This window comes from Canis lupus, chromosome 2 (assembly GCF_011100685.1).
Source record: "Canis lupus familiaris isolate Mischka breed German Shepherd chromosome 2, alternate assembly UU_Cfam_GSD_1.0, whole genome shotgun sequence".
NCBI classification, from domain to species: domain Eukaryota; kingdom Metazoa; phylum Chordata; class Mammalia; order Carnivora; family Canidae; genus Canis; species Canis lupus.
This window is the reverse complement of record NC_049223.1, coordinates 64,505,256-64,531,147: the sequence shown is the minus strand read 5'-3', so window position 1 is coordinate 64,531,147 and position 25,892 is coordinate 64,505,256. Positions and strand designations below refer to the sequence as shown.

Sequence of the window (25,892 nt, the reverse complement as noted above, 5' to 3'; positions counted from 1 at the left end):
AATTAAAGATTTTATTTATTTATTAGAAACACAGCGAATGAGGGGGGGGGGGGGGGCAGAGACAGAAGCGGGCTCCAAGCAGGGAGCCCGATGCAGGACTCGATCCTAGGGTCCACCAGGATCACACCGGGCTGAAGGCAGCGCTAAACCGCTGAGCCACTGGGGCTACCCACATGTTATCTTCTTTAAAGTAAACTCTATACCTACCACCACGTTGGAGCTCAGGACCCCAAGATCAAGAGTCGCATTACTAATAAATAAATAAATAAATAAATAAATAAATAAATAAATAAATAAATAAATAAATAAATAAAAAGAGTCGCATTACTTATTTTCATGTTTATCGCCTGCTATAATAGGATGGGAATCTCCTCTATCTTGCTTATAACTGTATCCTGATAAAATACAGTGCCTAGAACATCATGCAATAAATAGTTCTTTTTTTTTTTTTGCAATAAATAGTTCTTGAATGAATGACCATAAGGAAATGAACAAGAAGCATTTTATTTTTATTTTTTTTTAAATTTTATTTATTTACTTATGATAGTCACAGAGAAAGAGAGAGGCAGAGACACAGGCAGAGGGAGAAGCAGGCTCCATGCACCGGGAGCCCGATGTGGGATTCGATCCCGGGTCTCCAGGATCGCGCCCTGGGCCAAAGGGAGGCGCCAAACCGCTGCGCCACCCAGGGATCCCAACAAGAAGCATTTTAACTATAAATGTAGTTAATACGTTGCAGATTTTTTTTTCAAGTTCTAGGTATTTGGGCTCATACTTTGCCTTCTTTATGATTTATGAAAGTTGGTAACTTTCGGAAAGTTGGGTAACGTGAGAAAAAAAGTAACCAAGGGAGGAATGCCTATTTAAGGATTGGGTTATTTATTTTATTATTTTGTTTTATTTATTTTATTTTATTTTTTATTTTTTATTTTTTATTATTTATTTATTTATTTATTTATTTATTTTTATTTATTTATTTTTTTGGAGTTGGGTTAATAAGGAAGGAAAGAGGTACTCTAACCTAAATCCATTATTTGGCTTCTATTTTTTTTTTTTTTTTTGTTTTGTTTGTTTTTTTTTTTAATTTTTTTTTTTTTTTTTTTTCATTATTTGGCTTCTAGTTAGTTCTGTATCCTCTTGAGTCCTGGAGGAGAGAGCTAGCTCGTTCATTTCTCTGCTCCGCGTCGAAACCCGAACACTGCCCGGAAGGTAAAGGGCGCTCAGTAAAGATCTGAAGAATCAAAGAACCAGGCAGGAAAACTAAGAATGGCCTGAGGAGCGAGCTGGCTCGGAGAGGCTGCAGTTCCTCCCCGAGGCAGGAGGCGGCGCCAGCGTTACAGCAGCCCGGCCGCCGGCAGTTCTTGGTCCCTCCGGCTGACCGTCCGACGCCGGCCCCGAGGCCGGTGCACGGAGCTAGCCAATAGGAACTCGTCTTAGTTGTGGGGTCGGGCAGAGATGCCCAATGAGCGTAGCGGGTGTAAGCAAGGGGCGGTGCGACGCGGAGGGGCGGAGGGAGGCGGTTAGAGGTGGGAGTTGGCGCTGCGGGCCGGGCGGGGGCCGCGGAGCTGCGATGCGGACGGGGCCGCGGCAGTGACCGCAGCTGCCGCCCGACATGAACTCGCTGGAGCAGGCGGAAGGTACGGTGGGCCTCCGGGGTGGCCCGGGCGCTTCCCGGAAGCTGGCGGGGCTCTGGAGGGGTTGGAGTCGCGGAGACCCCGCCCCGGGGAGAGGAGGCCGCGACGGAGGGGCCGGGGGCCGCGAAGGATGGGCCGGGGGCCGCGACGGATGGGCCGGGGGCCGCGGGGAGGCGGGAGGGCCGGGGGCCGGGGGCCGCGAAGGATGGGCCGGGGGCCGCGGGCCGGCCGGACGTGGGTGGGCGCCCGGGAGCCCCTCGCGACGGCTACTTTTGCTTTTTACTCATTAGCCAGCGTCCTGCATTTTGCGCTTTTGCGTGGCCGTCGTTTACTTGATGTTACCGCGGTGACCCCGGGAGTTGCACCGTGGTTCCTGCTGCGGTTTCTGGTCAGCCGCCGCGTCCCGGCCGTGCTTCTCGGTCTCCTGAAGTTAGAAGGCGCGACCGCGGGGTGGTGGCCCCGGCCCGTCGGCAGGTCACAGGTGGCCGCGGCGGGGGGGGGGGGGGGGGGGGAGCCTTTCCGCAGCCCCCGTAGCCGCGTGGGAAATGCAGAAGGACCCGACACCCGGCACAGCCCCTAAGTACAACCGGGGGCTAGAACTCGGAATCGGGTGGTTGCGGAACGGCAGACCCCGTCGGACTCTGCCGACAGGGGAGACGTCGTTGTCACGGACAGCTCTGGGCCCCCGCAGGGTCACACCTCGACCTGACCTGACCTGACCTGACCGGACCTGACCGTGCTCCCTTTATTGGCGCCCCCAGGGTGCCGGCCCTTGGCGCTGCCGCGGCCGGTCCACACGGCACGTTACGAAGCTCCTAAAGGCGGACCAGTTTCCTTATAGGCGAAATTGGAATCAAAGAAACCTGATGGTTTTGTCCAGTACTCAGAGCTGCCCTAGGAAACGAAGTAGACAGTGCAGTGAAACGTGTGAGCTGCTGTGTGAAGACCTGAAGCGGTTAGAGTATATCTGAAATGTCATCTTAAGAGATTCAAACTAGTCAGAGAGCTAATTGGAAAATTGAAATCTTTTTACCTAGATCTCAAGGCTTTTGAGAGAAGACTTACAGAATATATTCACTGTTTGCAACCTGCCACCGGGCGTTGGAGAAGTAAGTTCTTGAATGTTTTTTTTTCCCCCAGGGAAAATAAACCCACAATTGGTACTTTTATCCCTGCCTAACAATGATTTGCTTTTGTGTAAGAGTTTTGACTAACAAATGCTTTACTAAACCATGAGATTTCCTTTGTTTTAACGGTTTTAAATTTATTTGACTTTGTAAACAATGCATCCTAAAGAAAAAAAAATTTTTTAAGATTTTATTTTTAAGTAATTTCTACACCCAATGTGGCGTTCAAACACACAGCCTTGAGATCAAGAGTCAAAGGCTCTACGGCCTGAGCCAGCCAGGCACCCCCACCAAAGAAATCTTTAGGAAAAGGAACTGCCCATGCTAAAAGAACATATATTTTGTATGGTTGGGTTTTCATTTTTCCATTAAAATACATACAGTTTTTTTTATTAAATATTACATATTGATAAATGACATGTGATTTCAGGAACTTGTTTAGCAGTTTTGGTTTTTTTTAATATTTTATTTATTTATTCATGAGAGAGAGAGAGAGAGAGAGAGAGGGAGAAGCAGGCTCCATGCAAGGAGCCCAACGCGGGACTCCATCCTGGGTGCCCAGGATCAGGCCCTGGGCTGAAGATGGCGCTAAACCGCTGAGCCACACAGGCTGCCCTGCTTAGCAACTTTTAAATTTGCCTACAAACTATTGAAATAAAGTTCTGTTAAGGAAAATCACATATTTTTTTTCAAAGGTTTTTATTAGGGAGAGAGAGAGCGCGGGCACCAGTGAGAGAGCAGAAGCAGAGAGAGAAGCAGGCTCCTTGGTGAGCAGAGACCTGAGATGCTGGGCTTGATCCCAAGACCCTGAGATCATGACCTGAGCAAAGGCAACTACTTAACTGACTGAGCCACCCTGGTGCCCCAAGGAAAATCCTATTTAACATATACTTGCCAAGGTTATGAAATTACCCTTGGTCGATTTTAGTAGAGCATGATTGTATTGCTTTGCAGTATATCCTACAAAACAAATTCACGTTATAACTGTCTATTCAAAATGTCGTGACTACTATCAAATATGATTTGAAAGAATTGTGATGATTGCTCAGTGGAAATACTTAGGAAATGCAAGTGATGACCTTAGCAAACAAAATGTTTTGCTAACTTGTGTTGGGACCAGACTTAGTTTCTTGGATGTGTATGATTGAACTTCTTGTCAAAAGGGAAGTACAACAGCACATGTTGAATAGATACTTTATTTCACAGTATAATTCAGTTTGTGGGACCAAAGAGCACTATTGAAGTTAGGAACCTTTTTCTGTGTCAGGATTTTTTGTGATATTTTTCTTAGATCTATCTGCAAAGTTTCATTCATATGCTCTGAGAATTCTGATATGTCAGAATTTACAAAGAGTGATTTTTTTAGATACCTTGGTTTAGGGAAGAATCCTCCCAAAACCTTATTTCACTACTACTTGAAAATCTTTTAAAATGATCCAGTGGTATCTCATAAAATATAAGACAGTGAATTTACTTTACTTTTTCTGTGATTCATGGTCTCAGTGCTTACATATAAATCAGCTTGGTTAATATACCAATCAAAAGTATGTGTATGAGGTCCCTTCCAGTGAGTTTGATTTTGATTTTGCTTCATTTTTCAAAAGAACAGTCTGTGTAGTGCATTGCTTATTGGAAACACAGCTTTATAAGAAATTGAGTTTAATCTGAGCTGAGAATGTAATTTTAAAATTTTGATTGTGTACTTAAATACCTAAAATGAGATTGTTTTCCTGTGATTTGCCTCTTCTAAAAGAATATCACTAGGACTTCTAGGTTAAGTTGCTTTTTGAATCTTGATCTTTATATTTTATTTTATTTTTATTTTTATTTTTCGATCTTTATATTTTAAAACTATATGTGTCTTAACTGAAGGACAGTAACTTGATACCCAGAATGTTAACTAGGACTTGGTGCCCTTTTATTATTTTCTAGTAGTACCATTTATTACCTTTTTAAAAAATTTTTTAAGATTTTATTTATTTATTTGAGAGGGAGAGTGAGCAAGGTAGAGAGAGCACAAGTGGGGTGGGGGAGCAGAGGGAGAAGAAGGCTCCTCGCTGAGCAGGAAGCTTGATGCAATACAGGGCTCAATCCCAGGACCCTGAGATCATACCTGAGCTGAAGGCAGACAGATGCTTAACTGACTGAGCCATCCAGGCACTCCTGAGATTTTAATTTTTTTTTTTTTTTTAAAGATTTTATTTATTTATTCATGAGAGACAGAGAGAGGGAGAGGCAGAGGCACAGGCAGAGGGAGAAGCAGGCTCCATGCAGGGAGCCCGACACTGGACTCGATCCTGGGTCTCCAGGATCATGCCCTGGGCTGAAGGCGGCACTAAACCGCTGAGCTGCCCAGATTTTACTTTTTAAGTAATTTACACCCAGCATGGAGCTCAAACCTACAGCCCTGAGATCAAGAGTCACACGCTCCACCAACTAAGTCAACCAGGTGCCTCTATACCATTCATTCTTACATTTTGCTTAGGATCTATTTAGAATTCTTAAAATAATTCTAGCTTAGTGGGGAGAAAAACTTTACTGAGCTCTACTGTCAGATTTTTACCCTGATCTTCCTTTAAGTCTCTGAAGAAAATCTGGTACTCCACATTCCTGATCACACCAACCGATGTTTAACTCAATGCAAGCAGTTGTCTTCCAGCAAAATCCTCTAGTCAGTGCGTTCATAAAAGAGTCTTTGTTTGGTTTATTTACAGTAGAAAATGAGAGGTGTTTTTTTGTTGGTTTTTTTGTTTTTGTTTTTTAATTTAAATTTACAAGATCTGCAAAATCAGCACAAAGCCATCCAAAGTTCCTACGGCTTTTGATTTCATAAATCTTGGTAAGTTCTGACTGAAGTAATAATAGGGACACTATCATCCTCAATTACTGAGGTTCACAGTATTTAAAGAGAATTCCCGAAGGCCATACAGCAAGTTTCTTAATTCCTCAGTCGAATGCATTTTCCATTTAATAAAGTGCTGCATCCTTTGGCTGTCATTTATTAGGAACTGGTGGTATTAGTATAAATTTATTAACAGCTTATTTCCTTACTAATTTCGTGTTTATCTTTCATCAGTGCTTCTTATAGTGGTATCTGTCTGTACAGCTACTGGTGCCTGGAACTGGTTAATAGATCCCGAGACACAAAAGGTAGAAGTTTTGATTTAAAATCTTTAATGGATTAAATGAGATAATGTAGCAGTGCTTTGTTCATTGTAAAGTATTACTCAGATGCTTCCTATTATTACTAGTAGTGATATTGAACAGTATATTAAATATATGCTTTATATTAATTTGCTTAAGAAAAACTTTGGCCACTGTAGATAAGTATCTTTTACAAGGAAAAATGCATGAGAAATAACACTATGCTACTTCTCATTCATTTCTGAACTTTTTACATGTCATTTTATATATGTCATAGTCACACATTTTTACCTATTTCAATGTAAACATTGTCTTTATTCTCCTTTGTCCATTTAGTATCGTGTGTTCCAGCTTTAGAAAATTGTAAAATACCATTTTCTTCTAAGACTAATCTTTGGTAGGACCTTTCTTTATCCCACAAAGCATTTGAGATGACTTTGCAGGAGACCTATGATAAAATAGCAAAATATTAATGTAATAAAAAGTCAAGATGGTGGATAAAAGACAATTAGACTAGAGGGTCAAAAACAGGAAGGAAACCAGGTCACAGACAAGGCCATGTGGGACACCACACTTGCCCAAACTGAGTTATAAATTAGTCTCTGAGTTACCTGATCAATAAAGTCACCGTTCCATGGTTTTTCTACTTTGTGAAAAGAACACATGTATGAGTTCCATAAGCTAGCAAAGGTTTTGTTCTCCACATTTATCTCAAAAAAATTTCCTGCCTGAATTTAATATAGGAAACACTAAGAGATCTCCCATTGGGCACTGTACAAGAACATCCCTATATCAAATGCAATAAAAAATTTCATAATGTTATTTCTCGAAGCATCCTTTGATGAAATCTGATAGCATGTTTTTCAGAATTCTACTTCTTTCTACTAACTTGTGCCTTAATTTCAAACTGAAGTGTTTGTTTTATTAGAGAAACAGTAGTCTCCAATTTTTCAGTGAAGATTTTTCCCTTGGTGCAGCTTTATTTAGGTAATAATAATAACGTCATTTTCTTAAATCTTAAACCCACATCCTTTTTAAAACTGTAATTAGGTAGACTATTACAGTAGCTTTATTTATAACTTGTTAGGTTATACAGAAGAAAAACCTAATAGCAAAGCTTTTGTCAGCAGTCCAAATGGCATTTCAGGCAGCCAGGGATTTATTTAGCATGTAGTCTCCCTGACTTAATCCATTGAGGTGGAGCTATAAAAGAATAGGAGGTAGGGGAATTTGGTGATGGAATTTTGCGTTAATAGAAGAGTTTTTATGGCAGATAGGAAACTCTCTTGTGTGTTGATTTATAAAAGTCTGATCTTAGGGCTGTGCTTGGTACTCATCTTCAGGGGAAAAGTAAGGAGGCTGGCAAGAAGATTGAAAAGATCTATCTTGGGAAATGAATCTGACTTCTAATTGGGAAAAATATAAGCTGATTTCAGCTAGTTGAGATCTTAATAAAACACAGAATTAAATGTAATTTGAAATAGGCCCAAAACTCTGTAGTTAATGTAATTTTCTAAATTAGGTGAGAATATAACTATTAGCCTAAGGGTTAGCTCTTTATTTCAGTATTTAATAACCTCAAAGCTGATAGGCGTTTTAAACAGCAATTGTTTCTGTAGCAAGAGTTGCAGACTCAAAAGCCAGTGCATGACTATCTGGAAGAACCCAAGGAGAGAAGCAACAGAGCAAACTGGAAAGCACATGAATGCCTGATCTAAAGGGGGGAAACTGATACCTAGATGTAGTTGATTATTGCCATGGAGGAAAGAAGGCTGATGTTGACGGATCTAATTAAAATTAACACATACGACACTATATGTGCTTAAACTGTGCAGGCCATGTGAAATCTAGCTGGCCTTTGGGAATTAAAGGTTTAAGAAGACATTCCTCTGGAATATTAACTTCTTTTTCAGAATTTCATCCTTCTGGGAGCTTCTTCCCTCCTGATGTTTTCAGCCTCTCGTTTCTTCATTTGACAAATTTATTTAACCGATAGCATGCTGGGCTAGCTACCTGGTGTTTTTTATAAGTTTAGCTCTCAGTCTTGAAATATGTACACATCTCTTGGTATGAGAGTGGAGTATCGATGCCTCTGGCTTAATTCTGTTGCTCTCATTTAGTTCCTGGTCCATCTGATTTCTTTCTCCAGACTCTAAACATCATCTCTCCTTCAATCTACAGTTCTGTTCCCCAGCCTTCAGTGCCCATTCTTGTTCCAGTCCTGGATCCTGGACCCTTATCTCCACCATATTCATGTTGTCTTGTTTCTTGCTATCATCTGATTATGCCCAGATCTGAAATCAGCTCTTTGTTTCTCTTAAACACTCTTTTTTCTTTTTTTTTTTTAAGATTTATTTATTTGTTTTAGAGAGAGAAAGAGATGAACAGGGGAAGGGGCAGAGGGAGAGAGAGAATCTGAAGCAGACACACCACTGAGCACGTGGAGCTCGATCTCACAACCCTGAGAATATGACCCGAGCTTTAACTAAGAGTCAGACACTTGACTGAGTGAGCCACCAGCACCCCCTTTTAAGTTTTATTTAAGTAATCTCTATACCCCATGTGGGCTCAAACAACTCCAAGATCAAGAGCCACATGCTCTTCTGACTGAGCCACCCAGGTACCCCTAAACCCTCGTTCTTTATAGATAGCTACTAATCATCTTTCCCTGCTTGAGTGTCATCTGGCTATTTAAATTTCAGTAGCTTTGGGCAGCCCAGGTGGCTCAGCAGTTTACGTGATCCTGGAGACCCGGGATCGAGTCCCACATCGGGCTCCCTGCATGGAGCCTGCTTCTCCCTCTGCCTGTGTCTCTGCCCCTCTCTCTCTCTCCTCTCTGTGTTTCTCATGAATAAATAAATAAAATTTTTTAAAAATAAAAATAAAATAAAAAATAAATTTCAGTAGCTTCAAAACCACTCATTTTTTGCTCCCACAGAGAGGGAGGGAGGGATGAGTCTCCACGTAAGAGGAGAGAAGGAATATGGTAGTGTCTATGCAGATGCAGCAGGAGATGGTTAAATTGGGACCAGACTATGAATGGCAGAGTCTACCCAATTCTCATAAAGAAGCTTTTTAACAGGGAGAGTAACTAGATCACTTTTGTGTATTCATTGACTTCAGATCAGAGACCTCCTTCATCTGCACTCATTCAACAGTATTGGTTGAGCACCTATGTTTGCCAAGCACTGTTTCAGATGTTGGGAAAACAGTGATGCACAAGACAGCATCTCTACTGTTGTGGAACTTAATCTTGTGCTTTTATATATGTATGTATGTATGTATGTAATCTTTATGCCCAACGCGGGGCTTCAACTCACAACCCTGAGATCAAGAGATATATTCTACCAACTGAGCTAGCCAGACACCCCAATCCTGTACTTTGTTTTAAGTTTTATTTTTGTTTTGTTTTGTTTTGTTTTTTTAGTAGTCTCTATACTCAAAATCAGGCTTGAGCTCAAAACCCCGAGATCAGGAGTCACACATTCCATTGAGCCAGTCAGGTGTCCTAGTCTTGTGCTTTTTAAATTGCTCCTTATCAGGAAGGGTTCAGTAAATATTTTTGGTAGGATGTTTTTTGATTATTTTTTTTTAATTTTAAAAATTTTTATTTAAATTCAGTTTGTCAACATATAGTATAACATCCAGTCTTCATCTCATGTGCCCTTTGGTTTTTGATTAGAAGAATGAATTTGTAATGGTTCAACTCTTTGGAATGAATAGAGGGAACATTGCTATATTATTTTGCTACATTAAAGATACGAAACATTTCTATTTTTATGACACAGCTAAACAACTGGGATTATTTTAAATTATTCAAATCTTCGTATTTCAGATGATTCAAATGTTAGATATATTTATGCACAAGTGGGGAGGTAAGAATTAGTATTCTGAGATTTTAAACATTTTTATGTTTCAAACTCTTCTTTTCCAGGTGTCTTTCTTCACATCATTATGGAATCACCCGTTTTTCACCATTAGCTGTATCACTCTAATAGGCTTGTTCTTTGCTGGAATACACAAGAGGGTTGTTGCACCATCAATGTATCCTTTATCAGAATTGACTTTTATTCTCTGAGTAAAATTAAAGCACCTTCTTGATCATCTAGATGTTGTTTTAAAAGCTTATTCTTCATATGATAAATTTTCCTTTGACCACATTTTTTCAGTATAGCTGCTCGATGTCGAACTGTATTAGCAGAATACAATATGTCTTGTGATGATGTGAGTATTGCTTATATTAGAAAATTATACATGTGCATGAAAGGACTGAAATCTTTTGGCTTAAATAAAGCAGACTTTGATAAATTACATGGATTAATAGTGGAAATATTCTTATAGCATTGATCCTAATACCCATATTTACATCTCAGAAATCGAGGTGCATCTAATAATCTGTAGTATCATACAGTTCAACTGATAGAGTTGACTGTAATTTTTTTTTTAAGTAAGCTTTATGCCCAATGTGGGGCTTGAACTCATGATCCTGAGATTAAGTCATATGTTCTACCACTGAGCCAGCCAGGTGCCATTTTGATCTTTCCTAATGATATAAAATCATAATGTGTGTTATGATTGAAGTCATCTTAAACTATATATAGAGTGGTCATTATTGGCGAAAAACGGCTTGTTGGGTGTTGGATTTGTAAACTCTCTAATGGTACTCTGTATGTAGGATTTTATTTTATTTTTGTTTAAAGATTTTATTCATTTATTCATGAGAGACAGAGAGAGAGAGAGAGAGAGAGAGAGAGAGAGAGAGGCAGAGAGAGAAGCAGAAGCAGACTCCAAGCAGGAAGCCCGATGTGGGACTCAATCCTGGGACTCTGGGATGATGCCATGAGTCAAAGGCAGATGCTCAACTGCTGAGCCACCCAGGCGTCCCTAGGATTTTATTTTTAAAAAGATTTTGAGAGAGCGAGCAAACATGAGCACAGGAGGCGTATAAAGAGAGGGAGAAGCAGACTTCCCTCTGAGCAGGGAGCCCCACACTGGGCTCAATCCCAGGACCCTGGGATCGTGACCTGAGCCCAAGGCAGACATTTAACCGACTGAGTCCCCCAGGCATCCCCATATGTAGGATTTTAAATTGCATCTCAAGTTAATTGACAGATGCACATACAAACCGACTGTGTTTTTAAAATTAATAACATATAGGCATATTAAGAGTATGTCACAGATTTGATTTGCTTATTTATAAAAGTATTTTTACCTTCAGTTAAAAAAAACTATTAAATAACACCTAGTTTAGAAAACTAGAATAGGGATCCCTGGGTGGCGCAGTGGTTTGGCGCCTGCCTTTGGCCCAGGGCGCAATCCTGGAGACCCGGGATCGAATCCCACATCGGGCTCCCGGTGCATGGAGCCTGCTTCTCCCTCTGCCTATGTCTCTGCCTCTCTCTCTTTCTCTCTCTGTGACTATCATAAATAAATAAAAATTAAAAAAAAAAAAAAAAAAAAAAAAAAAAGAAAACTAGAATAAAGAGCAAAAAAAAAAAAAAGATATTAAGGCAGGGGGCCCCTGGATCAGTGAAGAGAATAAAGACTAAACACTCTGATTTTTTTTTTTAAGATTTTATTTATTTATTCATAAGAGGCAGAGACACAGGCAGAGGGAGAAGCAGGCTCCATGCAGGGAGCCTGACATGGACTCTATCTCGGGTCTCCAGGATCAGGCCCTGGGCTGAAGGCAGCACTAAACCGCTGAGCCACCCGAGCTGCCCAACACTTTGATTTTTTAAAAATTAGAGGATAAGGATAGTATTTCAAGTCGAGGGCTAGTAGTGTTGAGACAGTTTTTCATTTGAAAAAAATGAATTTAGATCTCTGCTTCGCATCAATTAAAAAGACTAAATTCCAGATGAAGTCCTTTTTTAAAATTTATTTATTCATTCATTCATTCATTCATTCATTCATTCTTGATAGACATAGAGAGAAAGAGAGGCAGAGACACAGGCAGAGGGAGAAGCAGGCTCCATGCAGGGAGCCCATCGCGAGACTCAATCCTGGGACTCCAGGATTGCACCCTGGGCCAAAGGCAGGTGCCAAACTGCTGAACCAAAAAAAAAAAAAAAAAAAATCAAACAAACTGCTGAGCCACCCAGGGACTCCCCCCCCACCCCATGAAGTCTTAAATATATTTATTTATTTTTTTTTTTTTTTTTTTTTTTTTTTTTTTTTTTCTTAAATATATTTAAAAAGACAACTCATCCCATAATTAAAGCATTAGAAGAAAATATAAATGTGTGTTCTGGTTTTTTTTTTAATTAATTTATTTATTAGAGAGAGTGGCACATGCACACACATTAGTCAGGGGAGTGGTACAGGGAGTGAGAAACCCAAGCAGAGTCCTTGCTGAGTGTGGAGTCCCAACACAGGGCTGGAGATCACAACCGCAATCAAAACCAGGAAGTGGACGTTCAACCCACTGCACCACTCAGATGCCCCAAGGTGTAGATCTTGGTATAGAAAAGCTCCTTTGTAAGACCCAAAACAAAAACACTGCCATGGAAGAGTTTGGATACCTTTAATTGAACCAATATTTGAAAACTTTGTACACCAAAAAGCAAGAAAGTGAGCACTGATGAGAAGTATTTGTGTGGCATCCGGCTGGCTGGCTCAGTCAAAGAACACGTGATTCTTAATCTCAGGGTTGAGTTCGAGCCCCACATTGGGTGTAGATATTACTGGAAAATATTTTTTTTAAAGAAGAAGAAAATATTTCTAAGATGTCTAACAGAGGATAGAAACCAGACCTATTTAAAATTTTTTAAAAATCGTAAATTTGAAAAATGGGAGGGCAGCCCGGGTGGCTCAGTGGTTTAGCGTCACTTTCAGCCCAGGTTGTGATCCTGGAGACCTGGGATCGAGTTCCAAGTCAGGCTCCCTGCATGGAGCCTGTTTCTCCCTCTGCCTGTGTCTCTGCCCGCCCCCCCCCCCCCCCCGACCTGTATCTCTCAGGAATAAATAAAATCTTAAAAAAAAAAGAAAAAGTGGGAAAAGTAAATCTTAACATAGACGTGGGAAAACAAATAGCCTCATTTGTAATTGGGGAAATGCACAGTAAAACTGAATTTCCGTTTGTCTTACCTATCTGTCACTGACATAAGTTAAAACTTCAGTACAGTGGGACACCTGGTTGGCTCAGCGGTTGAGTGTCTGCCTTCAGCGTAATCCTGGAGTTTGGGGATTGAGTACTGCATTAGGCTCCCTGTGGGGAGACTGCTTTTCCCTCTGCCTATGTCTTTGCTTCTCTCTGTGTCTCTCATGAATAAATAGATAAACCTTAAAAAAAAAAAAACTTCATTACGGTGGTGGAGTAGATGCACTCCCATGCTCTACTTGATGAGAATGTATTGCCATGTTGGAAAGCAGTTTTCATCATTCTTATAAAATGAAAATTTGGCATGCCTCATAACCTAACCATTCTACTTCTCCCCATCTACCTTTGGTACCCCTACCTTTGGTGGGAACCATCACATTTCACATAAGGAGGCAGGTATGAGGTAGTAAGTTGCAACATCCTTTGGAGTAGGGAAAAAATGGAAACAGGTTTTAGGTTTCTCAACAGGGACAGGGTAAAATAAGCTTTGGTATAGCCACATCATAAGAACCTATGGTAAATCTATAAATTTGGACGTGCAAGGATCTTTCAAGACATAATGTTAGGTACAAGAAGGAAATTATTAAACAATACACTCAATTTGGTATCTTTTTTTTTTTTTTAAAGATTTTTTTCCCCAGTACTATTTTCTTTTTAATTCCAGTATAGTTAACTAATATACAATGTTATATTAGTTTCAGGTGTACTGTATAGTGATTCAGCAGTTCCGTACATCATCCCATGCTCATAACAAATGTACCCCCCCCCCCCGGCCCCATCACCTATTTCACCACCACCACTGCCCCCCGCCACCTCCCCACTAGTACTCATCAGTTTGTTCTCCACAATTAAGGGCCTGTTTCTTAATTTATATTTTTTTTCCTTTGCTTTTTTTTTTTTTTTTTTTTTTAAGATTTTATTCTTTTGAAAGAGAGAGAGAGCACAAGTGAGGTGAGAGGCAGAGGGAGAAGCAGACTCCCCACTGAGCAGGGAACCCAGTGCGGGGCTTGATCCTAAAACTCATGATCATGACTTGAGCCGAAGGCAGATGCTTAGCCAACTGAGCCACCCAAACGCCCCTGTTTTTTCTTAAATGGCACAATGAGTGAAACTGTACAGTATTTATCTATTTCTTTTTGGCTTAGCATTATAGTTTCTAGCTCTATCTATGTTGTTGTAAGTGGCAAGATTTCATTCTTTTTTAAAATCTAAATAATAATCCATTGTGTTTATATATGTATATATGTATGTATTTTATGATGTATATATATCTTCTTTGTCCATAAAAAAGTTTTAATTATGAAAATTTCCAAACAAAAAAATGAAGAGTATAATGAATACCCATTGGTCAGTGTCAACAATAATCAGCTCATGGCCATTCTTATTTCATGTGCACCCCTGCCCACTTTTCCTCCATTAGATTATTTTGAAACAAATCCCAAGTGGTATGTTTTACCCTCGTATTTTAGCACATTAGAAACACCAGATTTTTTTTTTTTTAAGACTTATTTATTTATTTGAGAGAATACGGGGAAGAAAGGCAACAAGAAAGGGAGAGAATCTCACTCAGACTCCCTTTGAGCACGGAGCCTGACACAAGTTCTTTTTATTATTTGTATATGGGAATGTAAATCTATAGAACACAATCTGGAAGGATTCATGCTAAAACTGGTTTCTTCTTTTTTTTTTTTTTTTTTTTTTTTTTTTTTTAAAGATTTTATTTATTTATTCATAGAGACACAGCTAGAGAGAGAGAGAGAGGCAGAGACACAGGCAGAGGGAGAAGCAGGCACCATGCAGGGAGCCTGATGTGGGACTCGATCCCGGGTCTCCAGGATCACACCCCGGGCTGCAGGCGGCGCCAAACCGCTGCGCCACTGGGGCTGCCCTGGTTTCTTCTTTAAGAGGGCTAGAATTTGAGATAGATGGAAAGGATTTTAGCTTATCTATATTTGAAAATTATTTTAATTTCTTGTTTATTTTTTTTAAGTAATCCTGTACCCAACGTGGAGCTTGAAGAAGTCATATGCTTCACTGGCTGAGCCAGGCAGGCACCCTCATATTTGATTTTTTTTAAGATTTTTATTTATTTATGAGAGACACAGAGAGACAGAGACACAGGCAGAGGGAGAAGCAGGCTCCCCATAGGTAGCCTGATGCGTGATTTGATCCCCTGACCCTGGGATCACGCCCTGAGCCACTCAGGCATCCCTAGTTTTTTAATAATGAGATTACATTAATATAATATTCATGTAGTTTAAAATAGATTAAAACCATGGATAAAACAAATGGGGTCTATTCGTACAGTGAAATATTGTATATTTTATATCAAAATAACAGTATAAAATAGTACAAATTACTGAAACATAGTAACAGATGAATGGCAGAATTACATTGAGTGAAAGAAGTAGATGTCAAAGAACACACTCTGATTCCATTTGTTTAAAGACCACAGACAGGCAAAATTTTTGGGAAATGGTTATGTCTACATAAGGAGTGGGGCTGCCATTGACCAAAAAAGGGCCTGGAGGGACTTTCTGGGTGGTGGTGATGTTCTGTATCCTGCTCTGGGTGGTGGCTGTGAGTGTATTGTGTGTATATTAAGATTTTTGCCTAGTTAACATACAGGCGGGGAGAGGCAAAGGGAGAGAATCTCAAGCAGGCTAGGCACCGAGCACAGAGCCTGATGTGGGCTCAATATTGTGACCTGTGTCAGAATTAAGAGTAGGACGTTTAACTGACTGAGCCACTCGGGCAGTGGGTGTATATATTTCTTAAAACTTGTAAAACTGTATGCAAGGGTTAGCATCTTACTGTATTTAAATTATACCTTAAAAAAAAAAATAAATAAATTATACCTTAATAAAACAGTGGAAAAAGGGATCCCTGGGTGGCGCAGCGGTTTGGCGCCTGCCTTTAGCCCAGGGCGTGATCCTGGAGACCCGGGATCGAATCCCACATCGGGCTCCCGGTGCATGGAGCCTGCTTCTCCCTCTGCCTGTGTCTCTGCCTCTCTCTCTCTCTCTGTAACTATCATAAATAAATAAAAATTTAAAAAAATTAAAAAAAAAAAAACAGTGGAAAAAGTTCTACCTGCATATCAAGGAATTACCAAAAAGAAGAAGTCCCCTGAACAGCAGTGTATAAGCATCAGTGTTCACTCCAGTCATTTGTTTACAATTTTTTTTTTTTTAAGATTTTATTTATTTATTCATGATAGTCACAGAGAGAGAGAGAGAGGCAGAGACACAGGCAGAGGGAGAAGCAGGCTCCATGCACCGGGAGCCCGATGTGGTATTCGATCCTGGGTCTCCAGGATCGCGTCCTGGGCCAAAGGCAGGCGCCAAACCGCTGCGCCACCCAGGGATCCCATTTGTTTACATTTTTATCTGAAAGTAAAAATTTAGTGTTGGTAAAGGAAAAATGTTTATGCGCAAGTACGTTTATTTTATAAACTTCATTTGGCAAGGAGCATAAATTGGTTTATATACATTGGATTGATTGCCTGATTTATAGGGAAGCCAGTGGACTGGGGAGTTCATCAAATACATTGTTTTAAAGTAATGAAGATTTTCGAAAGAAAGCTCCACACAAAACTTTGAGAACATTAACTATTAATTGCTTAATCTTGATTGAATATAGAGAGGTGTTCTCGTACCTTTTAAGTGCACTTCAAAGTTTATGGATAAGTGGTGATTTTTTTAATGGAATTGATTACTGAAAAAAAAAATTTTTTTCCCCCATTTTTACAGACAGGAAAACTCATTTTGAAACCCAGGCCTCATGTTCAGTGACAATCTTCACTCATTATTATGGGACCTAAAACAGCCTTTCTTCAAATAAGTGATACAGCAAAAAGCCATAAAGGATTCCTTTTACAGTTGGATATATGAAGGTCATAGCAACAACTGACAAGAAGTGTGCAATATTTACTCAGATGATCTTGATGATGATGACTCACGTCCTCCGTGCTTGGTACCTTTGATTATCTGTGTTACAGTATTAGTGTCACTTTAGTACTTCAGACCCTGCAGAGACTTTTGCAGATGAAGTATGTCTGTATGTTACTAAGTTAAACTTAGAAACAGAACCTCATCCAGTTTTTATAATGTATTTTTGCAAACTACTGTAAATAGCAAATCAATGCCAGTGTCAAAGAGGGAAGCATTATGTGGACATTGTTCTGCACCAGTATCTTACGAGCATCTGTTTGCCATCCCCACAGCTCTTCAAAACCAGCTATCACACGTAGCTGTGCCTTTCATTCTCACACCCCTCTGTTTTAATCATAATGCAAGAAAAACATCGGATTGGGCGTAAACTGAGGAAGACTCGTCTCCATCATATTGTAAGAAATTATAGATGTTCTGAGAAACCATTTTTGTTAAACCAGATAGTGAACTTCAGCCACTCTTGTGGTAAATGTTTCCAGTTGGTTGTTTTCCTTCAATGTTAAATATACTTTATATTTTTAAAATAATTTTAAGAACACTGCAAAGGCTTCTGAATATATAAGTTTAGTTATAAATTATGTGCTGTCTGGGAATTTGATAGTCCTTGTTTTAGATAATTGGATCTTATGCCGTGGTGGACGTGCTGTTACACTAGTGTTGCACGGGTGTAATTGATCAGCTGCTCCATCACGGGGGTGACTTGGGAGCGGCGCCCCAAACCAGAGTCTACAATTCTCACTGTTCCGAGAGTGTTAATGACATACTGTGTATGCATCTTAGCCACCTGTACTATAATTGCCCTTAATCTTAAACTATTGGGATTGCTGTAAATATTTTAAAGAACTGGAGGTGCCTTTTACCTGTTTATTAGAAGATTTTGAAAAGGTTTAAATTATTTCATGAGCAGTCTTTTAAATTCCACTTAACATAAAGCTGAAAATTCACTCACAGGACAAAAACTTTTTAACAAGGCTACCATTTAACTTAACTGTGTTCATCTTGGCTTTCCCATCTATAAGATTTTATTCTTGAAACTGCAGCAATAAGACCCTCTGCTCCTACAGAGTCATCAGAGGGTATTCTATATACTCGGCACTGTTTGATTTTCTGTAAATTTTGTAGGTAAATATGTGTATAAAAATAAATACTTTATATATAATTAGTGATCGGGCTTTTTTCCTTTATTCATGGAAAGTCTGTAACGCTTAAAAATGTTAAAAACATACCGCGTGTGTCAGAAACAGCCTCGTTCCAAATGAGAAATCTTTTAACTCTGTCTAGTAGAGCAAGTAGCAATTGTAGATATCAGTTTATTAAGCTATGATAGTCCTTTAATAGTCCTACTCATCATTGTGTGATGACATTTGCCTCCTAATCAGGAAATGCAGGTTTCCTCCATTGTGCTTTATTAATTTGGATTGACCATTTCCTCTAAGAATATAAAGTAGAAGAGGGATTTTATAGGTCCTTAATCCTTTTTGGAGTAATCAACTACTTTTAATATTTAATGAAAGCCTTGACTCTTCTCCCCTAGAAAAATACACCTGTGTGTGTACATATACTTTGCATGCATTCAAAGATTTCTTGATGTTAGACTGCTTGGAATCTGATGGCTCCAAGAAAGAAACTTTTGTTCCAAAGATTTTTCATCCTTATGCTTCTAGCAGAACAATTCATTTGCCAAAAAAGTCTGCTCTGGTTGAAATGGACAAAGAATCCTCATTTGGCTAGCTTCTCTTTACCACCACCCTTACCCTCTCATGTCCCCTTCCACACTATCTGGAAATTACTGGTTGAGTCCAGCCAGAGATTACAAGTGGGGAAGACAGTCTTCGGATGTTTAGAGTGTCTTCATTCTGGCTTTCCACAACTTATTAAAGACAGTACTAGCACCAGGATCTAAGTCTCCGATTGAAAAGATGCTTGTGTGTTAAACTTAATTCAGGAGCCATTAGAATGTGATAGTTACGAGTGTGGATTCTGACTCCAGACTGGATTTGAATCTCAGTTGTACTGCTTGCTTGTTTTGTAACTTTAGGCAAATTATGTATTAGTTTCCTCATTTATGAAATAAGTGTAGTGCCAACTATCCAGATTTATATCATATGCTAGAGTCAGTGCTCTGTAAATCTAGTTGTTAAACCAAATCCTAAAAGTTAGAAAACAAACAATTCCCTGTTGGAACTTTACCCAACATCAACATTTTTTTTTTTTATTTTTTTTTATTTATGATAGTTAGAGAGAGAGAGAGAGGCAGAGACATAGGCAGAGGGAGAGGCAGGCTCCATGCACCGGGAGCCCGACATGGGATTCAATCCCGGGTCTCCAGGATTGCGCCCTGGGCCAAAGGCAGGCGCCAAACCGCTGTGCCACCCAGGGTTCCCCATCAACATTTTAATTGAGGAAATTCTGCTTATCTTATGAACCAAGCAAACTCCTAAATAGTGGACTAAATGGAAAGAGAAAAGATATTTGGCCCCTAATGATAAGAAACCTAAAATGGTTCTAGGTATTTAACTTTTAAGCAGCCTCACTGAAAACATCAAGGCTTGTGATTCCCTATTACTGCTGTTGATTGAAGAGCTCTTTCCTCCTTTAGGAATGGACTCTTGGGGTAGCCCGGGTGGCTCAGCGGTTTAGAGCCGCCTTCAGCCCAGAGCCTGATCCTGGAGACCTGGGATCGAGTCCCACATCAGGCTCCCTGCATGGAGCCTGCTTCTCCCTCTCCCTGTGTCTCTGACTCTCTCTCTCTCTATGTCTCTCATGAATAAGTAAATAAAATCTTAAAAAAAAAAAAAAGAATGGACTCTTTTTTTTTTTTAAGATTTTATTTATTCATGAGAGACGGGCAGAGACATAGGCAGAGGGAGAAGATGTGGGACTGGATCCCAGGACTTCAGGATCATGCCCTGAGCAGAAGCAGACCCTCAACCACTGAGCCACTCTGGCTTCCCTAGAACGAAACTCTTTTTTTTCTTTTTTTAATTTTTTTATTTATTTATGATAGTCACACAGAGAGAGAGAGAGGCAGAGACACAGGCAGAGGGTGCAGGCTCCACGCCCCGGGAGCCCGATGTGGGATTTGATCCCAGGGTCTCCAGGATCGCGCCCTGGGCCAAAGGCAGGCGCCAAACCGCTGCACCACCCAGGGATCCCCCTAGAATGAAACTCTTGATTGACATTTTCTTTCAGGTGTTTTTTTTTTAATCTCTACACCCATGTGGGACTCGAACTCATGACAAGCTCGAGTCACATTTTTCACACCATGCCAGCCAGGCACCCCTTGATTGACATTTTATACAGACTGAGCTAAGAATCATTGTAACTGATGGATGCTCTGCCCTCAGCATTGACAGTTCCCGTCATTTCTTCCTGCTAAAACCATAGAAACTCGAGTTACATTCTTCAGTTTCATTTTTCTTTTATCCTCTAAAAATTGGAAGAGCATCTTGTCTGCATCATGAAACATTTTAAAAGCACATTTTTAGTGTATGATGGTTACGCAAGTCCTGATTGTGTGAGAGACAAAAGTGAAAGAAAAAAGTGTCTTGCTGGAAAGTTTTAGGGGTGCTCTTTCCTCACTTTTGCAGACTGCCATTTATGTGGCAAGTGCTTGGTTGGGTATGAAGGTATAGAAAATGTATGAGGAAAACTTTGCCCCCTTGGAACTGGTGGGGGAATACAGACCATTGATTGAGGAAATTAGCATGTGGTATAAGTGCTATGAAAGTTAAAAGTGTAGATGCCCAGAGGAAGGGGGTTCAGCCCACACTGGGCTCTCTAAAGAAGTTCTTTCTAAATGGGTCTGAAGGGTCATGGGGGGCGGTGGGGGGGTGACACACAAGACAGTTTTTGAGTGTGGCCACAGCATGGAGTTTTGGAGAAGGGTCATGGTGAGAGATGAAATTGGAAGTAAGTAGGAACCGGGGGTCAGGAGTACTGTGAGGACAGTGGGAAGCCACCAAATGTTTTGATAGGGAAGTGACAACTGGATTTGCACTCGATGACAGTGACTACTGTGGACTGAAGGGGTAGGCAGTTGGGAGCTCTGCTACAGTCCAGGCGACAGATATGGGCTCTTGAAATAGAGTTCAGTTAGGGGAACCAGAGGAGGGAGTAGGAGCTCTTGGAAGTCACATGAGTGATACCTAGTGGGAGGCAGCGATGGGTAGCACTTGAGGATGAACCCTACCACCCCTTCCCATCCCATGTAACCTGTTACAGAAATAAAGATTCTGTGATCACCAATGTTTGGGAACTATTATATCCTCCTCTTGGAGATTCTCCATTCTCCAAAGTTTATTAAAAACTCTGAAGAGGGCAGCCCGGGTGGCTCAGTGGTTTAGCACCGTCTTCAGCCCAGGGCCTGATCCTGGAGACCCGGGATCAAGTCCCACGCCGGGCTCCTTGCATGGAGCCTGCTTCTCCCTCTGCTTGTGTCTCTGCCTCTTTCTCTCTCTCTCTCTCTCTCTCTCATGAATAAATAAATAAAATCTTTAAAAAAAAAAAACAAAACTGAAGAAGTCCTGCAGTAGAGAAACCTGTTTCTGCCTCTTTGCCATTTTGTGAAATAGCTACTAGCATTCACCGTGGATATTTGGATATTAAGCATGGTTTCTGTCTCGTCTACCAAGCTCCTGTTGAGTACTCTTGCCGGGTTTGGGGATTAGTAGCCAAAACAGTCCTGCTTCTCCCAGACAATTTAGAAAACTTCCTTGACTCCTTTGCATTTGGGACGTGGTCATGTGGGAAAGCTGTAAAACTGTTCCTGTTGCAGGGTGTTCTGTGGTGCTTGCTGGTGATGGCACAGTTTCATCATGCCAGTTTGATGACATGAATTTGGGCATTTCTTTTTCTAAGTTTAGTCTTAGACTGGTCTCTCTAGACCTCCTCAAAATTCTCTGAGATACCCAATGTCCTTTCAGTGATATGTTTTTTGTTTAACCAAAGTTGGCTTCTCTTACTTGCAACTAGGACCCTGACCTAACAGAAGCAGTATTCCCAGGGGCAGACTTTGAGGAAAGTTAATCTATGTAAGGGACTAGGGCACTGCTTCAAACCAAGCATGATGTCATCTGTCGAGTTAGGGAGCTTCAGGCCATGTGTAGTGGAAGAGCACCAGCTGACAGGTTGACTGGTCCATAGTCCTGGTTCATCCATTTGCCACTTGGGCTGATGACTCCTTCTCTCTGAACCTTATGGTCCTCATTTGGGCCTATTCATAGCTGTCTTGCAGAATTGTTATAAGGACTAAATGAAATTATGTGTGTCAGATATATAACATGTTGGGTGTTTTTATTACAAATGAATTTTAAGTCCTTATTCTGAGTTCTTGTCATATGCAGATCTTCAGTACCCAAGAGCACCTGGCAAGATGCTCAGTGACTATCCATTGAATGAATGAATCTTGACTTTGGTTGAAATTGGGTTTGTGGAGCACCTGGAGAGCTCAGTGGTTGCACATCCGCCTTTGGCTTGGGTCATGATCCCGGAGATCTGGGATGGAGTCCAGCATCAGGCTCCCTGTATAAGGAGCCTGTTTCTCCCTCTGCCTTTGTCTCTGCCCCTCTGTGTCTCTCATGAATAAATAAATAAAATCTTTAAAAAAAAATTGGGTTTGTACATAATTACACTAAATCTTAACTTTTCTTACATAATTTGCCTATCTAGTTTTAGGAGAGGTTTTCTTTCTTTTCTTTCTTTCTTTCTTTCTTTCTTTCTTTCTTTCTTTCTTTCTTTCTTTCTTTCTTTCTTTCTTTCTTTTTTTCTTTCTTTTCTCTTTCTTTCTCTTTTTGATATCTTATTTTTAAGTATTCTCTACACCCAGCATTGGGCTTGAACTCACAATCCCAAGATCAAGAGTCGCACACTCCACCAGCTGAGCCAGCCAAGTACCCCTGGTTTTGGAAGAGGTCCTTAAATGCTAAGATTTTTTTTCCCCCCTGAGAGGGAGAGAGAAAAAAGCAGCATCTCACAATCCTGAGATCAGGACCTGAGCCACATTAGTTGGATGCTTAACCAGCTGAGCCACCCCATTGCCTTACCTTTATTTTTTTTTAAAGTAAAGAAGCTGGGGCTGGGTTTCTGAAATTACTGTTTTTTTAATTAAAAAATTTTTAAGGATTTTATTTATTCATGAGAGAGAGGCAGAGACAACAGGCAGAGGGAGAAACAGACCCCCTGGAGAAAGAGCCTGATGCAGGACTCAATCCCAGGACCCTGGGATCATAACCTGAACCGAAGGCAGACATTCAACCACTGAGCCACCCACGCGCTCCATAAGTTATTTTTTTATTCCAGTGTGTTTAAGATGTAGTGTTACATTTGTTTCAGGTGTATAGTGATTCGACAATCTGCTCCAGTACTCAGTGCTCATCACGATAAATGTACTCTTAATCCTTATTTCTCCACTCATTTCTCTTGGCAACCACCGATTTGTTCTCTGTAGTTAAGTCTGTTTCTTGGTTTGTCTTTTTGTTGTTGTTGTTTCGTTTCTTAAATTCTACATATGAGTAAAATCATATGGTATTTGTCTTTCTCTGACTGACTTTGCTTAGCATTACATTCTTTAGCTGCATCCATGTTACCACTGGCAAGGTTTCATTCTTTTGATGGCTCAAATATTCCATTATGTATATATACCGCACCTTTATCCATTCATCAATCGATGGATACTTGAGCTGGCTGCTTCTGTAATTTGGCTATTATGTTTATTATGCTTTATGCTACAGTAAACATAAGGGTGCATGTATCCATTTGAATTAGTGTTTTTGTATTCTTTGGGTAAATACCCAGTAGTGTGATTGCTAGATGATAGGGTAGTTCTATTTTTAACTCTTTGAGGAACCTCTATTTTTCAGAGTGGCTGCAACAGTTTGCATTCCCACCAACAGTGCACAAGTGTTCCTTTTTCTCCATATCTTCACCAACACTTGTTTCTTCTGTTTTTAATTTTAGCCATTCTGAGAAGTGTGAAGTGTAGCTCATTGTAGTTTTGATTTGTATTTTCCTGATGAGTGATGTTGAGCATCTTTTCACGTATCTATTGGCCACCTGGATGCCTTTTTTTTTTTTTTAAGATTTAATTTATTTATTTTATGTGACAGAGAAATCCAGAGAGCACAAGCAGGGGAAACAGCAGAGGGAGTGGGAGAAGCAGATTCTCCACTGAGCAGGGAGCCTGACTTGGGGCTTGATCCCAGGACTCTGGGACCATGACCTGAGCCCAAGGCAGACACTTAACCGACTGAGCCACCCAGGACCCCCACATGGATGTCTTCTTTGGAAAATGTCTGTTCATGTCGTCTGCCCATTTTTTAATTGTATTATTTGGGCTTGAGGAGCTTATTTGTTTTTGTTTTTAAAGATTTATTAGAGGGCAGCCCAGGTGGCTCAGCGGTTTAGCGCCACCTTCAGCTCAGGGCATGATCCTGGAGGCCCAGGATCGAGTCCCACATCATGGAGCCTGCTTCTCCCTCTGCCTGTGTTGTGTCTCTGCCTCTCTCTCTCTCGAATAAATAAAGTCTTTTAAAAAAAATAAAGATTTATTAGAGAGAGAAAGCTAACCAAGGGTGGGGGCATAGGGAGAGACAGTCCTCAAGCAGACTCCCTGCTGAGTGCAGAGCCTGATGTGAGGCTCAGTCCCAGGACTCGGAAATCATGACCTGAGCCAAAATCAAGCTCAGGCTTACCAGACTGAGCCACCGAGGCGCCTCAAGCCTACTCAAAAAAAAAAAAAATAAAAAAAAAAAATCGGGAGGAGATAATATACTGTAGTTACTAAAAACCACCTGAAGCCTATGTAGGTCAATCGCCTCTATGTCATTTACGAATCTTAGGCAAGTAACCTCTCTGTACTCCGTTCTCTCATCTAACTTGGGTTTATCCACATCTCATGAGATTGTTGGTGCGTTAAATAGCTTATACATGCAAAGCTCCTGGAGCAGTGTCGGGCACAAAGCAATGGCTCAGTAAGTATTGTCTGTAGGACACTCATTCCACAAATAGGAAATGGAACGCCTTATAATCACTGATGAATCTGGGGAAGTGATCAAAACAAATTCTATTGGCTTTTTAAAAAATCTACTTCATTAAGGTGGATTTACAGATAATACTTTTTAAAATACAGTTTTTAACCACAGTTTGACAATTTTTTTTTAAAGATTTTATTTATTTATTCATGAAAGACACAGAGAAAGAGGCAGAGACACAGGCAGAGGGAGAAGCAGGCTCCATGCAGGGAGCCCGACGTCGGACTCGATCCTGGGACTCCAGGATCACACCCTGGGCTGAAGGCAGAGGCTCAACTGCTGAGTCACGGGGGGTGTCCTAACTTAGGTATTTTTCACAGTGTTTTTGTTTATTTGTTTTGTTTGGGGCCAAACAGCCAACAAGGCAGACAATAGATTTCGGGGACAAAGATGTATATCTTTGTGTATCCTACAACACAAAATTGATCTGACTCATCTTAGGCAATGACCACTAGATTTCAGCATTTAAAAAAGAACCCCCCCCCCAAAAAAAATCCCATACTTAAAAAAAAATTAATAAAAGGAGCACCTGTTTGACTCAGACTGTAGAGCATGCAACTCTTGATCTCAGGGTTAAGAGTCTTACCTGTGGGGCAGCCCTGATGGCACAGCGGTTTAGCGCCGCCTGCAGCCCACGGCGTGATCCTGGAGACCCTGGATTGAGTCCCACATCAGGCTCTCTGCGTGGAGCCTGCTTCTCTCTCTGCCTCTCTCTCTCTCTCTCTCTCTGCGTCTATGAATAAATAAATAAAATCTTAAAAAAAAAAAAGAGTCTTACCTATGTTGGGCATAGGGCTTGCTTATTTAAAACAAAATCAGGGACGCCTGGATGGCTCAGTGGTTGAGCATCTGCCTTTGACTCAGGGTGTGATCCCAGGATTTGGGATCGAGTCCCACATCGG

General features: G+C 40.7%; 1 protein-coding gene across 4 annotated transcripts; it reads left to right on the top strand.

Moving 5' to 3' along the window:
- Positions 1-1,501: 1,501 nt before the first annotated feature.
- Positions 1,502-22,535, top strand: CNEP1R1 (CTD nuclear envelope phosphatase 1 regulatory subunit 1). Of its 4 annotated transcripts, XR_005355818.1 has the most exons (7): positions 1,502-1,637; positions 2,672-2,743; positions 5,838-5,911; positions 9,840-9,949; positions 10,075-10,129; positions 16,760-16,982; positions 17,233-18,119. XR_005355818.1 is itself a non-coding variant. In XM_038531087.1 (6 exons), the coding sequence occupies exons 1-6, from the start codon at positions 1,613-1,615 to the stop codon at positions 22,354-22,356; spliced, it is 387 nt and encodes a 128-aa protein (XP_038387015.1). In that variant the 5' UTR covers positions 1,502-1,612; the 3' UTR covers positions 22,357-22,535. The 4 variants fall into 4 exon arrangements, 3 of the variants coding, with proteins under 3 accessions (XP_038387015.1, XP_038387017.1, XP_038387016.1); XM_038531087.1 differs by lacking the exons at positions 16,760-16,982; positions 17,233-18,119 and adding an exon at positions 22,306-22,535; XM_038531089.1 differs by having other exon boundaries at positions 10,080-10,129; positions 16,760-18,124.
- The last annotated feature ends 3,357 nt before the right edge of the window (positions 22,536-25,892 follow it).

Bases quoted from the DNA above. Each gene is read 5' to 3' on its own strand.
- CNEP1R1 (XM_038531087.1), top strand. From the start codon at position 1,613: ATGAACTCGCTGGAGCAGGCGGAAG. The intron at 2,744-5,837 runs GTAAGTTCTTGA...ATCTTTCATCAG, and splicing joins TGCCACCGGGCGTTGGAGAA to TGCTTCTTATAGTGGTATCT. The intron at 10,130-22,305 runs GTGAGTATTGCT...TGTCATATGCAG, and splicing joins ACAATATGTCTTGTGATGAT to ATCTTCAGTACCCAAGAGCA.